Source organism: Phycodurus eques, chromosome 12 (assembly GCF_024500275.1).
Source record: "Phycodurus eques isolate BA_2022a chromosome 12, UOR_Pequ_1.1, whole genome shotgun sequence".
NCBI lineage: Eukaryota > Metazoa > Chordata > Actinopteri > Syngnathiformes > Syngnathidae > Phycodurus > Phycodurus eques.
The window spans coordinates 6,138,727-6,155,797 of NC_084536.1; the positions used below are offsets into that span (position 1 = coordinate 6,138,727).

General features: G+C 40.1%; 1 protein-coding gene across 1 annotated transcript; it reads left to right on the forward strand.

Moving 5' to 3' along the window:
- Window positions 1–262: 262 nt before the first annotated feature.
- coq10b (coenzyme Q10B) lies at window positions 263–16,996 on the forward strand. The gene is made up of 5 exons (XM_061692443.1): window positions 263–394; window positions 6,804–6,959; window positions 12,981–13,173; window positions 13,359–13,460; window positions 14,999–16,996. Exons 1-5 carry the CDS (start codon window positions 297–299, stop codon window positions 15,164–15,166), a joined length of 717 nt encoding a protein of 238 aa, XP_061548427.1. The 5' UTR covers window positions 263–296; the 3' UTR covers window positions 15,167–16,996.
- The last annotated feature ends 75 nt before the right edge of the window (window positions 16,997–17,071 follow it).

Here is a 17,071-nt window from a genome sequence, read left to right on the forward strand (position 1 = left end):
ATATGTCATCGATGACATCAATAAAAAAAGTTAAAAGTCCAGTCAACTTGACTGAGTGACTCATGTTACAAGTCACAACCTAAGCCAACATCTCGTGACTGTCCAGTTTTATTTTAATTTATTTATTTATTTCCCTCAATGACGCGCAGTATAAGTAACCAATTATAATCGCACAACGTGACACAACTGACCAATAGGAAGCCGGAATCAGAGGAAGGAGGTGCGGCTTGTGTCGTGCGTCTCTTCGCTTTAACTAGCTCACAGCTGGACAAGAAAAAACTTGCTGCGAGAGAAACATGGCAAGAGGAGCTCGAAGCTTGAGAAAAATCGCATCGTGTGTGAAGCCGTTGCCGTCCTTGTCCAGCCGGGACGTTCGCTCCAGGAGCAGTGTCAGGTAAATACACTATGCGTTCTTAGTAGTCGTGCACCGTAACCGGTTGAAACTGGCTGCAATCATCTTTGACCGCGAGCAAAACGCTCACATTTCCCTCGTCTTGTCTTATTTTGTCATCGATAAAGGACTTTAAAACCTAACTTAAACTTAGTCTAGACTTAGCAATGCGCATTCCCACCCAACTACTCGCATTTTTATGTGAATGGCGAGAGCGAAGCATTTACATAATGACTTTTGTCAACTGTTAACTAATCTGTAAACCGATTCCAATGTATCTTTTCAGTGATATTGGACTTTTAATCCAGTGGTTCTCAAACCATTTTCCACCTAATTTTTCCACAAATTCCACCTAAAAAAAAAATAAAAAATTAACTCGCCACGTACCACGATCATGACCGAAATTAAAATACTGGAGGGTAATAGGCCCAAGTGTTAAACAACTAAAAAAACAACATTAAGGTTTTATACCTTCTTTAAAAGTATATATCATTTTATTGTAATCCACTAACATTATGCACAATTTGAACATTAACACTGCCCTTACAATTCGGAAACTAAAACACTGTGTCGAAATAATTATTCAGTTGAAATGTGTTGAACATAAAATATTAATAAAAATTGGACCTAAGTAAAAGTTTAAAAACAAACATTTCTAAAAAAAAAAAAAAAAAAAAAAAGCAAATGTATGGGAGTGTTCCACTTGTTCATGTCAAACCTCGTTTTTGTGGGTTTTTATTCCAGTATGCAAGTTTTTGCCAGCTGATGCCAAGCCAAGATATGTATCAAAGCTCTTGTACAACATCCGGGATTTACCTTATACGAAGTTATGGCCCTATGGGACCCAAATCTGTCCATCTGGCCTGACCTGAGGCGACGTATATGGTTGACGACTTTTTAATTTCGGCCTCCCCAAAATATTTAATGAAAGTCTACAAGAGCATGCAAGTTATTAGCTAATATGAGATTAATCATTTGTCATTGGTTTTGTTACAAATATCATTAAATAGGAAAAAATATGGTATCTAATAATGTAACTCTATATTGCAAAACAAGTTAATATAAAGGTAACCCTTATATAAAATGCCGAAAGCAAACCTGGTCGGTCAGTATAGTTTCCAGTTCCACCTGTCGTGTAATGGCTGCATGTAAAGCTTTCAATGAGCGTCAGGTTTCTTTGGCATTCCGTAAAAGCGCTTATCAAATATGTATGTACAGCGCATAATGCAAGACAACACTATCGTTTATGAATTAACAAAATGAGCGGAAATGATTGGGTCATTTCCGCTTATTTTGACTCCCAGTCAGACGTTGACTCGGACAGCCTTTTTACCAACCGGCACACCACATGACCATTTGGTGACAACACTGTGAAAACTCTCAATATACTAAAAAGTTGTTAAACCTGAAATTTTATGTATCAAAAGTACTAGTGGTATCTGTGAGTACTCAAGAGTGAATACTTTGTACTGGTATCTGTCTGAAATAAGTGATATCGAACATCCTGATGTATACACGTTAGTTAGCTTCAGGGTTCTTTAGACAAGGATAAGCTACAACAGGGGTCCCCAAACACCGGGTCGCGGACTAGTGCTGGGCAACATTGCACAGAAAGACTGGGCAAACATTTTCTTCTTCGTTTTTTGCGTGGAGTTTGAGAAACTGTGCTTGCCGGACGGCCCGCTGTGCTGCTCGCGCGCCCCCTTGACTGAGTTGCTTGGGAGGACGACTGGGTCAGATGGAGCATATTGGTCTTGCTGCTCTGCAGCAGCGTCGCGTCTCCTCTGCGGCAGAAGCGGGACGAACTGTCCGACCTCACACCGGCGCTAGACTGGCCTGGGGGGGGCCCTCCGATGGCAGGGCATGAGTGCCAGTCAGTTGCAAGAAAAAATATGTATTGATCGTTAGAGTGAGAATGAAGTTTTATTTGTAATAATCAGGTGCAGCCACCTTATGCCTCTGTCAAAACACTCATCTCTGTCACATGATACTGGAAAAAAGTAAACCCACCAGCTAGCAAAAATGTTCAAAAGCAAAAACTTTGGTAGGGCTGGGCGATTCATTGATTTTAATAAAATATTTTTTGAGGTCATTTTACATTAATTTTTTCTGACAAAAAAATAAATAAATAAAAAAAACTTTTCCCTTTAGAGGCTTCCAATGTCTGCTAGATGTGCACTGTTTATATTGAAGATGTAGCAAAAAAAAAATTATTACCATTAGTCAACCTACCTGGCATTTCCCTGGACTAATGCTACGTACTGTATACACAATTTTGTTTAGATTTTCAAGGACAAAGGTTCATTTTGTTTGGAAGCAGAACCATTTATTCATGTTTTGTTCAGTGACTGTTTTGTTGGTACATGGTGGTGTGAATGGAATATTTTGTAAATTTATGGATGTCAAATTGTCAAACATTTACAATGTATTAACTGTTGTGTTTTAAGGGCCACAAACACTCTTCAGAATAACCATCAAATTAAATAAACAGCTCTATAAAGCCGATAAATGCAAACATTGTAATCTATATGACAGAATAGAATCTGTTAAGTAACAATCTTAGCAATGACTGTTAGATACAATAAATGCCTTAAAGCCTATTTTCTTTATTCAGCTGAACAGACAGTGGCGCTAATCCATACGACACCTAATGGAATATTACAGTTAAATCCATGTCTTTCTGGCATTTTATAATTTATTTGCTGTACTTCCACCTACAAGATGACTATGTCCTAAAATGGATTCCTCTAAGAATCAATGAATGTATTGAGTCCCGAACACGTTTACACAGCGATGGTTCCCATACTGCTATGAACACAACTGAAAGTTTTTGTTATTACATACCGTATATCTTAATTTCACTTTTGTGGGTGGCTGTTTTTTGTCCGGCATTGATGGCCTTCTTCTATTCTGAGGGTGCACTCTCATTGACCATCGGAGTTGGTCACACGGCGAACGTATCAGATTTCAACCAGTCAGGATTGGGCTTCCTGGGTCCATGAGAGCCTCGAGCAGACTGGCATGGAGCAGATTTTATGTTTTTTCTCAATGACACCAATGTTAAACTTACCGTTGATGGCATGTCGAGCCAGGTTTTAACACTCTGGGAAGAACGTAGTCTTTTCATTGTCCCCTTCAGTCTATTTGAAACCCCCAACTGTACACACTCAAGTTCTGTGTAAACCAGCTCAGTGAAACGAGATCCAGTACAAATGTACCAATTCAGCGGCCCATGGGTACAGCAAAAGTGGGGCAGTTTGGGTCCCTTTACATCGGAACTTCCCAAAAAAAAAAACTAGACCAAACCGATTGGAGGAATCGGCTTTAGAAAATAAATGCACTCAGTCGGTGTAGTTGTTAAGTTCTTTCATTGGGTTTTTGAGGACCACTGTATATTTCCTATATTATTGCAATTACAGTAGTCTGATATATTATTATTTTTAGCTTGATTTCAACACTACCACCCCACACACAAAACTAAACCGAAATCATGTTTGAATTGATGTCTTTAACACTCCAGTAGCATTAGCATCACTGACCTTTTGTAACCTGGAGTTCTGTCACATGCTTTGCTGAATGACAGCCAGACAGCTTCCATGTAGCACATCTCAATTCGAAACATCTCAATTCAATTTCTTTTTCTCAATGTCTTTATGTCTCAGAAGTGTTCTCTGTCAATTGACTGTCTGTTGTCGTACTAGAGCGGCTCCAACTACCGGAGACAAATTCCTTGTGTTTTTTTGGACATACTTGGCAAATAAAGATGATTTTGATTCTGAGTTGCATTCTTCATTTGAAATGCTTTTCTAGGGCTTTACTGTAGCCTCTTTCCGTTCTTGTTTGTTTCTGGGGGTTTCTCCCTTCAGTCCCTTATTCAGGAGGTAAAATGCATGCTCTATTGGGTTAAGGTCCAGTTATTGATTTGGCCAGTCTAAAACCTACCACATTTTCCCCATGATGAAGTCCTTCGTTGTATTGTCTGTGTGTTTTGGGTCACAGTCTTACTGTATGATGATGCTTCTCCCGATTAGTTTGGATGCATTTCCCTGTAAATTGCCAGACAAAATGTTTTTTTTAGACTTCAGAATTCATTCTGCTACCACCATCATGAGTTAGATCCTCAATAAAGAGTAGGGAAGCCCGTTCAAGGAGCAGCCATACGAGCCCAATCCCTGACATTACCTCGACCATGCTTCACAGATAAACTTGCGTGTTTTGGATCATAAGCAGATCCTTTCTTTTTCCATACTTTGGCCTTTCAATTACTTTGATTGAGGTTAATCTTGGTCTCATCGGTCCATAAAACTTTGTTCCAAAACCTTTGTGGCTCATCTCTGTACTTCTTTGCTAATCCAATCTGGCCTTCCAATTCTGCTTGCTGTTGAGTGGTTTGCATCTTCTGGTATGGCCTGTGTATATCTTCTCTCGAAGTCTTCTTCGAACAGTGGCTTGTGATACCTTCATCCCTGTCAGAATCAGAATCAGATCTGTCCTGTGGAGGTTTGCAGTGATGTCACAGACTGTTGTCTTTGGGTGTTTATTCACAGCTCTCACAATGTTTATCATCAGCTGCTGTTGATAGCCTTGGTAGACCTGTTGTTCAGTACATCAGTAGTTTTTCTTTTTCAAGACTTTCCAAATTGTTGTATTCGCTACGTCCCATGTTTGTGCAATAGCTCTGATAAATTTTCCCCCTTCTCTCAGCTTTAAAATGGTTTTCATTTCTCTCATAGACAGCTCACTGGTCTTCATGTTTGCTTAACAGCAAATGCACTTTTCACAAATGAAAGCCAAAAACAAGTACTATCTAATGTTTAACCAATCTAAAAGGCAACGCCTGCGCCACTAGAAACACCCACCAGTCACATGTCGCAATACTTTTGCACTCTTTAAAAGTGGATGGGTTCCAACTAAAGGTGCGCTGTCCTGAGTTGTTTAACACATTAGATGAAAATGCCAAGAAATAAAAGCTGAATTCTGAACGTTTGTCTCATATTTATCTTTTGATCTGAAACCCAAATGTCTTCAGTACACAACAAAAACAAAGGAATTGACCTTGCCGTTCCAATACTTTTGGAGGGGACTGAATGATCTGAAGTGACATCCCCTTCTTAATCATTAGGTTTTAATGACATTGGTCCACCTTTTACAGCTTTAACTCTACTGAAGAGGCTTTCCAAAAGGTTCAGAAGTGTGTGTGTGTAGGAAACTTTTGACCATTCTTCCAGAAGTACATTTGTGAGGTCACACTGTGATGTTGGACGAGAAAGCATCCATGCTTCCACCTGGGAACAGTTCTTCCATTTCTAACATGGCTGTGAACCAGTGTATAAATCAAAGTCCATAAAGACATGGATGAGAGAGTTTGGTGTGGATGAACTTGACTGGCCTGCACAGAATCCTGACCTCAACCTGATAAAACACCTTTGGGATGAATCACAGCAGAGACTGCGAGCCAAGCCTTGTCGTCCAACATCAGGGGGTGAACTCACAAATGCGCTTCTGGAAGAATGGTCAAAACTTCCCATAAACACACTCTTAAACCTTGTGGAAAGCTTTCCGAGAAGAGTTGAAGCTGTTATACAGTAGCGCCAAAGGGTGGACTGACGTCATATTTTAGAATGGGATGTCACTTAAGTTCATATGCGAGTCAAGGCAGGTGAGCGAATACTTTTGGCAATATAGTGTCTCTCCATAACTTTCCCCCCGTGTAAAATATATATTTTGTCCACAGCTGCAAGTTGTTTTAAACACCCCGCTGGCGTTATTGTATATAGTTTTTTTAATGTAAATTTTTAATTGCTGTGGTGTTTTCCATCGTATGCTTGATGGCGGCTGTGGTAGTTTCAAATTGTGTATTTGACTGACCAAAATTGGCTCATTAGAGCCATAACAGAAGATCTAGTATTTATTCTTATGAGCCTTTACACAGAACCCAGGAAAGGCTGTATGTTATCATATTTTGGAATAAAATAATTATGGTGAAAGTGCCTGCGTCAGGTTTGATGTATATGTTCACTATTACTTCTGTACAGCATTCCTTTACACACAGGTGCCCTCCTCCCTCTGTTACAGCTCTTGTACTACCTTATACAACATTTTTCAGTCATGTTAGTCATTTATACAGAAAAGCAACACAGGAAAGAAAAGTCAGACAAATGCTAACTTTTTCAATGCGTTGAGAATAGCAAATGTGGAAAAGAAGCTTATTGTGCCTTCTAAAATCCAAATTGAAGAAGTGACCATTAATTTTCTCAATCATCAAGAAATTTCCTCTGCATTGCCATCCCTAAAGGCATGCAGGACTCCAGGGTGTCGCGTTCCTGGTGTTATGTCAGTGCTAGAACTGGGCCAAGCTGACTGTACCGCTTGCATATAAATATGTCAATATTTCTTTTGTGTGTGTCCCCAGACAGCTACCATCATATGGCATCCTGACGACACATCTGCCCCCTTTGCTGGGCGCCACCCTGCCCGGCCGCAGCATTGTCTTTCCTGCCCGCTCCTTCTTCAACATTGCCAACACCTTCTCCAAGAGAAGGGAATACGCTGAGAGACGCGTCATTGGGTGTGTATTTCTTGTCTGGGTTCGCATACAGGGAGATTGTCTTTGTGTTTTTCAACTGTGGCCTTTTTTGCTATGTTTTTAGCCCACTTAATACAGTGATGACTTCAGATATGAGTTTAATTCATTCTGAGACCTTGCTCTTGTCTCAAAACACTTTTGAAACATACTTCCTATTAAAATGAATGGAAATGCTATTAATCCGTTCCAGTCCCCCCAAAAATTGTTGACAACTAGCCATATAGCGTAAAATAGTCATAATAGAAGAGAATGTAAAGATATGAAGTCTTTATTTTGAACTGCAGAATTCCACTTTCCCCAAGTATGTGCATACTTGGTGACTAAAGCATAATCGACCTCCCAAATAAATATTTACAATGAATAATCGTCGCGTTAGCTACCGCTAAGAAAACTATTTTATTAAACCGGAAACATAATCTATTAACATTAATCACTGGTTAAATCTCATCATGGAATATATTGAGTTAGAAAAAAAAAAAAAAAAAAAAAATTGCGTAATTACACACACAGCTATCTGGTCAGCCTTCTTCAACATGCTGAATCTAGATCTTCGATTCCTCTGCCTGGGAAAAGTGCCATCTGACAATAACAAGACTATGTTGTAAAAGTAAACTTTTGCCTTCTGTATTCTTTGTTGTTGCAGTTGTTGTTTTCTTTTTCCTTTCATTCATTTAGTACCCCCCCCCCCCACACACACACACACACACACACACACACCACTACTGTCCCCGTGACCCAACCTTGGATAAGCGGAAGAAAATGGATGGACATTAGGAAAGGACTGAAGGTCATGTGGGGGTGCAAATGTTGTTCTTGTGTGCTTGTACACAATACCGTACTGTTGAGTGCAAGTTTTGGGATGTAAACACTGTTGAGAGAGACAGACTAGAGGCACAGGCAGCGCTTTCCTGCTCACAAGAAGGCATGGGTCGAAAAGTATAGACGGACGGACAGGAGAGGACAGATTGAGACAGCACATTTAAAGGCACATGCATGCAAATGAAACCTCATAGTGTGTGTGTGTGAATTTCTTGAAAACTGCGTTAAGTTCGTCTCAAAAATAAATGTGTGCCTGCTGATCCACAAACGCACCTTCAAGAATCCACAAGCACAATTGAATATTTACAAATCATAAGTCATGTTAAATGCACATTAAAAAAAACATGTAATTTGTGGATTTGAAAAGCACGTGTGTAAAATCATAGATACTGTATATTTGTGGATCTGAAAACTGTGTAAATCGGATATATTTGTGTAGATATTTTGGAAACAAATCTCTCCCCATATTACCAGGTTTGAAGTGTACCGAAATTTTGGGTTGGTTGAAAATCCTTCGGAGTTTCTCAGACAGACCTGATACATATGGAATGACAAGATTGTTGCATCTGTCACCTTAATCCTGTCCGTTCTGGAATTGGATGCACTTTTCACAAATGACCGGCTGGGTTAACCACCGATTTGTAGGCCTCCCTCACCTGTCTGTGCTCTTTCTCTTTGGCCTGTGGACTTGTTGGAACGTTATCAGCTCTGTCAGCCTCCCCAGATGAGAAGCGAAACGTCGTCTTGGACAAACAGAACAGCCCAGTTTTGATCAATTTAATGCCCTGAGAATGAAATGACCTGGATGAATGAGAATATTCACAGGCATCGCTTCCACCGCTTCAAATGATTTTAAATACTCTTGGCTAGTGTTATTTTGTGTGTGTGTGTGTTAACTCCCACAGCGGCGAGCATGTTGACTGACAGTAGTCCGGAAAAACTGCAATGTCCAATTTATTTATCGAACGATAAGTCAATATGGTCTTTATCGTGACAGACCTATTTTGGTTTCACCAAAACCACTAGTTTCGGATCCAAAAGTGGAGAAAATTAGCTTTTTGTGGGGAAAAAACAGAACAGAACAGTGAATTTGTTTTTTGTAACACTTCAAACTCTCAAACAACAAAAAATGAGACTGAGAAGCGGTTTTTGATGGTAAAATTATTTATTTACAGATTTACAACTAAGAAACCGCACAGCTCCATGGTGGCTTTTTTTACATGGCGTTCAGCATTCACTCCATGAAGTGCTTCATCTTTTCACATGATTGTGATACACAACTTCTATCCATTACCTTGACACACTTTATTTTTTAATTTTTTAAATATTATTATTATTATTTTTTAATCCATGCTCTGTGTGAGCTTCAAGTGCCTAAACGTCACCAACTTCCAAAGTATTGGCATATCTCTCACTCATCGATGTGACAAGCAGAGATTCACCCCCTAATCTCTATTTTCAACTCAAACGTTGTGCTGAACTTAAACTCAATGCTGATCTGTTCGTCATTACAGTGGTTCACAAACCTGAATTTCACAGCAAGCTGGGCAAGAGCCTCTTCCATGCCCAAGTTAAGAGATTGTTTATAGACCACTTTCCAAAAAATGTGAATATCATGGAAAAGTTTATTTCTATAATTCCATTGAAAAAGTTAAATTTTCACAGATTGTAGATTTATAATTAATGTATTAAACTAAAACTACTACTGAGAATACTGGGAAGAAATCAGCCCCAATTTTGCAGGCCATAACCGTGTTAAACTGAGTGTCACAGACACATCCACTAAACTCAAAGCACCTGCACAGGTTTCCCAAGGTGTCATTAAATTGCTTCAGTTTGGTTCAATTGTCTCAGTTGGGTTCAATATGGGGAAGACTGGAGACTAGACAACTGGCCAGAAGACCATCATTGATACCCTCCATAGGATGGGTAAGCCACAAAAGTTCATAGCTAAGGAGGCTGGCTGGTCACAGAGTACTGTGTCCAAGCAGATCAATGGAAAGTCTAGTGGAAGGACAAAATGTGCTAGGAGAGGTTGCACCAGCAAAAGAGAGAACTGTGGGCTTCAGCGGATTATCAAACAGAAGATTCAAGAATTTAGCAGAGATCTAGAAAGAGTGGAATGAGGCGGGAGTCACAGCTTCAAAAACCACCACATTCAGACGCATCCGGGTGATGGCCTACAACTGTCGGGTTCCTCGAGTTAAGCCACTTCTGAGCCTAAACCGACGTAGGAAGCGTCTCAACTGGGCCAAGGAGAAGGAGGACTTGACTCTTGGCTAGTGGTCCACGGTCCTCTTCCAATGAAAGTAAAGTGTGTCTTTCATTCAGGAATCAATGTCCAAGGGTTTGGAGGAAGACTGGAGAAGAACAGAACCCAAGCTGCTTTAGGTCCAGTGTGAAATATCCACAGTCAGTCATGATTTGGGGCGCAATGTCCAGTGCAGGTGTTGGTCAACTCTGCTTTTGTTAAATCCAAGGTCACCGCAACAGTCTACCAGAATGTGTTTGAGATATTCATGATGCCTTGTGCTAAGGATCTGTATGGACATGCAGATTTCTTCTTCCAGCACCAAAAACTGGTTTGATGCCCATGCCATCACAGTGCTTGACTGGCCAGCCAACTAAACCCCATTGAAAGTCAATGGGGTATTATCAAAAGGAAAATGAGGGCCATCAGACCCCAAAACAAAGAAGACCTGACGGCAAGCATCAAGGAAATCTGGGCTTCCATAACTCGCAGGCAATGCCACAGGCTGATTAAAGCAAAGGGATTCCCAACCAAGTATTGAAGATTAACATATCATTTTGAAAGTACCATATTTTGATTGCTTTTAATGTGACCCTTTTTTTTTTTTTTTCTACAAAAACTGAGAAATTGTGATTTCTTCACTGTACTCAAATTTTTTGAATTCCCGATTTTGTGGGTTTTATGGAAGCCCAACTTATGCAAAAATAAACAAATAAATACTTGAAATTGTTTTCAATTGTCGGCCCTGAATCTATAATCTATGAAAGTTTCTTTTTGAATGGAATTATGGAAATAAATAAACTTTTACATGATATTCACATTTTTTTGGAACGGGTCTGTGTTTTATTGTTTATCATACATTATTAGTCTTTTTAGCACCTGTTAAATCGGACTTTAAACAATGCCTGTAGAGTAAATAACTGGTTGATCGTGGAGACAGTTTGGACTGTGGAACAACATATTCCAAATCAAACTGAACTCAAAGGGAAATGTTGATTTGAGCGTTATGTCACATTAGTTATGTAAGAGTCACACAGACACGCACAAGCTTTTAGCAGCAGGTGAGGATTGAAATCCAAGACTTTGACACGAGCCTCAACTCCTTCAAACATATATTTGGCATTCTTACGTAACAGCTAGCGTGACACAGTGCATGGCGCTTGTGATAAAGGACAAAATGGCTTCCTGTAAGCACACAAATTAAAGCAATTTTCAAGTCGTGTCGTAAATATTTGTACAACCACAAAATTGGAACACGGTCCAAATAAAACTGAAATGTGTTCTGCGTACATTTTTTTTTTTTTTTTTTTTTTTTTTTTTTTATATAAAAGGGGGGGGGGGGGGTATTGGTAACAGTGGTCACTAACTGGCGGTCCAGGTCCGGACCCAGAAGCAGTCCCATACGGGCCTACACCATAGCCAAAAAAAAGAGAGGTTATGTATGATTCAAGACATACCGGGTGCTTCTATTTTAAGTGGTACAGCTTCACGGTAGTGACGAACCATACTGAGTTCAACCCCCCCCCGTTCAGCCAATCAAGTCAGATCTCAAGCGGTAATCACTGACTGCGCACAGCCCAGACAGAGATGAGGAGAAACAAAGCAGGGGAGAGAAAAAGCGACTCTGCGTGGAAGTGGAGTTAAAGAAGGAGAAACGCCATTATGAAAAAAGGTTTTGAACAAAGGACCTTTAAATCGGCTCGGTTGTTAAAATGTAAAATATTTAAAATTGTTTGAGACTTCACTGTTGTGTCGATTAAGATGGCAAACAGAAAAGGGGAAACTCAAATATATTTTTCTGACCTGAAGCACTTTATTTGAACATCTATAACCTATTTTTATGAACTTGCTTTTATTTTGAAATAGACTGCAATACTTTTATTTATTAAATGACAGAACACACAGTTGTGCTCATGTTTGATTACCGTGGCAGAATTTGTAAGATATGTACAATTTCTTGAACGAAAACATGAAGGACCAAGCAAAAGGCATAAATAAAAAATTTACAAATTTTGTCAGGGTATGTAAACAACTGTACATATAAGCAGTCATACATATTTGTTTATTTTTGTGTTACTTGACAATAATAAATGCCAAAAGGTTTTAGGATTTGACTGAGGTATTGAACTGAGGTATTGATTACAAGCAGATGTAGACAACAAGGCAGGCTGTTAACAAATCTATCACAATAAATAGAAACTAGATGATCTTATAGGACCTTTTGCTTCAAGAAATGTTCTTGATTTGGACCTTTTTTTAAAATTTTAGTTGAATACCCCTGGTATATAGCGTTAACAATGGGTACCAGACCAGTCTCGTTTATCTTAAATTGAAATTTCTACCACAGCAAGTTGAAGTAGCAAACCAGTTCAAAGCCTGGAATGATTGTAGCGTCCCAATAACTTAGCAGTACAGTGGAGCCTCGAGATATGAGCTGTTGATCCCAAAGTTGAGAAATGAGTGCTGTATGGCGGCAAGTGGCTGCACTTACTTGACAACAAGCAGCACTTAATAAATAAATAAAAAAATAAAAAAAAATTTAAAAAGTGGCTTCAAGCCATACATTGCTACTGCCGATTAATTGAATTCCCGTTCATTTCAATGGGAACACATGACCTCGGTTTAAGAGCGTTTCTGGTTACAAACAAGTTCATGGAACCAATTAAGTTCGTAACCCGAGGTTCCAACGTATAGGGAACTCTGCTTTGAAAATGACTGACAGTGAATGAGTAAATCATAATCATCTTCATTTGCAAAGTATGTTTAAAAAAAAAAAAAAAAAAAAACACAAGAAATTTGTCTTTCACTAATAGAGCAATAATCTGGTACAGCGACCAATGTGCAAATGGCGCAAAATGGCACAAAAATTAGGTCTCGTAACCTGACTCAACAATGACTGTTTTTTTGTTTTTTGTTTTTTTTCTTTCTTGCAGTTATTCCATGCAACAGATGTATGACGTGGTGGCCGGTGTGGAGGACTACCGCCTCTTTGTTCCTTGGTGCAAGAAGTCTGACGTCATCTTCAAGCGGACCGGATACTGCAAGGCCAAACTCACTGTGGGCTTCCCACCAGTGACTGAAAACTACACCTCGCTTGTCACCACAGTGCGTCCCCATCTGGTCAAGGTGCTCTACTTTTTTGACTTGATTGCGGTTCCTTCCCAGGACCCCCGTACATTGACTTACACAACACCTACACCAGTCAAAAGAACAGATTAATGACATTTCAATTCACTTCAATTGGGAACTTTTTTTTTGAAATACAATCTTAGAAGGCTGTGCAACATTTTCCCCCTCTTGTTTCCCATCAGGCATCCTGCTCGGACGGCAAACTGTTCAACCACCTGGAGACTATTTGGCGCTTCAGTCCCGGCCTGCCTGGCTACCCACGGACCTGCACTGTGGACTTTGATGCAAGTACATTTTGAAATGGATGTCATTTAGATACCCGATGTCTATACAATGCAGTTAAATATCTAATTTTTGTATGAAATGTGCGCATTGGCCTAGTGTGAGAGAGTGATAGAGGGGTGTCGAACGCAATTTGTTAGATGCATTTCTGCGCTGCCAATTGCAAGCAAGAAATACAGTGGCCCTTAAGAGAATAAAAGGGCCAATGGGGTCTTCAGGTTAAATGTGCAAGTACCAAAACCAAAAACGGCAGACCACTGCCTTGTTCAATTTATACAAAGTTATATCGCTGCCACCATGTTTGGTACATGTATTCCTCTAGCCCACGGGTGTCAAGCGAGTGGCCCGGCCAGATCCGGCTCGCCACATTCTATGTGGCCCGCGAAAGCAAATCAAAATTGCCCATTGTGTTCTGCATTTTTTTTTTGTTTGTTACCAATCCCCCTTTGAAAAGAAATGTAATAGTTGAAAGGCTTCTGATTTCAAAAGTGGCTGTATATAATTACAGTATAGGAGGTAATCTTTCATTTATATGGGTTCACAGTTGTAGCGGCCCTCCGAGGGAAGTCGTAACTACGATATGTGGCCTGTGACAAAAATGAGTTTGACACCCCTTCTCTAGCCCTTTTTACACTGCTCATCAAAACCAGCCAGTCAAGGCAGCGGCTGTCCAAAACAGAATACGCTAGCAGGCTCTTAAACAAAAACATGCGACGTGATTTTTTTTTTTTGTCCCCCATCCCCCTTTTTGTCAGTACAGGCACTGTCAGTTAATAAGAGAAACTATTTTCTGTGGAGAAGTTCCAAGTTATCAGAATGGGTATTTTATACAAGTTAGTTAAAAAATAAATAAATACTTTTCTACTTATGTAAATACATTTCAGAGACTTATTTTTTTTGTGTGTGGTATTTTTACCTTTCATGCTGTGAACATAGGCATTTATTACTGCATTTAATAAAAATAAAAAAATTCTCCAAAAAAATAGATTCAGTAGTAATTTTAGGCTTGTTTTCTGACGACATATTTGATTTTCAACCAGATTTTGGTCTTCCCACATTTAGGTTGAAAAACAGCCTGGTGACATCACCGACGGAAGAAAACCATGTTCCCATATACTAGTAAATGTTCTTGGTTGATTCACAAGCAAGCCTGCAGCATTATTGTCACCTATATTTAAAGTCTGGAAGTTTATTTTATTTTTTTTATTTATTTATTTATTTAAAAAAAAAAAAGTTTAGACAATAACAAATAAAAATAGTGAGGTTAGATACATTCGAGTAGGCTTGTTTCGATCGAAAATCGATCGTTGTAATGCTTTGTCATGCTTTGCCACCGCCTGGCTGGATAAAAAGGCACACATTCGGGTTAGACTCAAGACTGTAGTCGAAGCTAACGCTGCTAGCCTTTTGCTTTTTTATCCGCGCCAAAGCATGTGCTGTCAATACATGACAATGAGCCCGTCTCTGTGTGTTGGCATTTGAATGTACTCGCGCTCTGGTGCCATCGCCCACTAAAAGGCGTATTCGCCGTGTTCCTCAGATCTCCTTCGAGTTCCGCTCGCTCATCCACTCGCAGCTGGCGCACGTGTTCTTCGACGAGGTGGTGAAGCAGATGGTCTCTGCGTTCGAGCGCCGCGCCACCGCCGTCCACGGCCCCGAGACTCCGATCCCGCGCGAGCTCATGTTCCACGAGGTGCACCACACGTAGCGACGCTACGTCAGAGTGCAAACAAAAAGAAAAATGTTCAACCTGACAACGCCAGTGCCTTTCTCGCTCCATTCTTTTTTTTCTTCCTTTGTGTTAATGTTACCAATGAAGTTGCCATTAGATTTCAGTGCAGATTTATTACTGGAATAAGCAAGTTTAGCATTGTAACGTTGTGTGTCAGCTTGTCGATTCCGTTGTTTTGTTCCCTGTCTGACCTCCTTGCGTCACCAGCATCTCGTTACAAGTTTCTCCTACAGGAGGTCAAAGGTTAGTGTCGGGGCAACAAAGCTTTTGTTGGCAACAGAGGAGACCACCCAGTAATATGCCATCTCCCCCAGACCCCATGCTCTGATTAATTCAATGACTCTAACGGCAGCAACGTGCAACGGGTGGGCAACCTTTTTCCTTTCGCGGCCATTTCACTTGGTAGTCCCTCGGTGACAAATAAGGTGTTAATGATTATTTAGTGTTCTTTGGAGGCCTTTTGTAACTGTTCCTTTCTTTCGGGAGAAAGCACAATTTCAGTTGATTTTGTTTGCCGTTCTTGTTTTTCGGCCAAATGAATATATTTGAAGGCTTCACCATACTTTAAAAATAAAACCTCCTGCAGAAAATTCCCAAAATTTCAAAGTTTTTGAAAACTCCGCCCCCAAAACCATCTTCACTCACCAACGTGACATTTGGTAATCAGATCTATCATGTCGAAGGTGAATCCCATCATATTTGTGCTTCGCATTCGCTAAGTCATGGTATTTCTCCTCCCCCCCCCCCCTCATTCCTGTTATTTGCTGAGAAACCTTATTTGCTGTTTTTGCACTCTGGCCAAAGCAATAATAGTATGGCTTCGGTGCCATTTTGTGCCAAGGAACTAAGTTGAAGTGAGTTGAGGAGCTTTGTTTAGACAAAAGAAGTGCTTTGCTGCCGTGTGACAACTTAGTACCAAGGAAAATTGTTGGAGTTCAGGAGGTTGACTTAGAAGTAGTACTTTGTCATTGCAATGGTAACCATTTTAGGGGTGGTAGTGGGGGGTCAACTATGTGTGGATTTTCGTTATCAGGGGGAACATTGCAGAGGAGACCCCCAAAAAATGTCAGGAAGCCATGCCCCAAAAGATATAGGGGGGAGTCCTTTTTGGTTTGAAATGCCCATTTTATGATTATTTTGGCCATTTCCAGCCATCTGGGGGGGAAAAAAAATTGCTACCAGATTTGTGAAGCATTTTTTTTTCTTGTGTGTGGGTGCAGCACGGTGACAAAGTCTGATGACGTACCATGAGCTTGACCAAATGTCTTATGCCCCGCCCTGAAGAGTTGCATGTTAGCAGAAATGTAAACGTTCAGTGCCTCCTCTCCAGATGCTTTGTATACTTGTATTGAGTTCACCATGTGGCACACCAATTAACTTTCACACGCCCCCAGCAGGAGTCTGTCTAATGGGCCACATAAGGTCCGCAGGCTCCAGGTTGCTCACCCAGTGTGCTGCAAGTCATGTTTTAGTCAGACAGGAAATGTCAGAAGGGTGCTCAAGCTTTGTTATCCTCTCACTGTATTCATTTGTTCACACTGTTACCTAAATTGTGAGTAAAATTATAAAGCTAGCTCCATGCTGGACACGAGGTGCATCATTGTACAGCATACAGTATTATTTGTGCAATATCAGGAAGCCTTTATTTTATTGTATTTTTCTAAGTAACATAGCAAAGCAAGCCAGTACATTTGCCCGCTCGCATATTTATCTTTCTTGGTAAAACCTCATGTATTTATTGAAGTGTAAATAATATCACATTGGGGTTTTAAAGAGGAAAAGTGTATGTGTGTGTGTCTTTTTTTTTTGAATAAGGGACTGATTTGTTGTTTTAAAAGATAAAATGTATTGACTGCATGATGTATAAAGATTTGTTTCCTA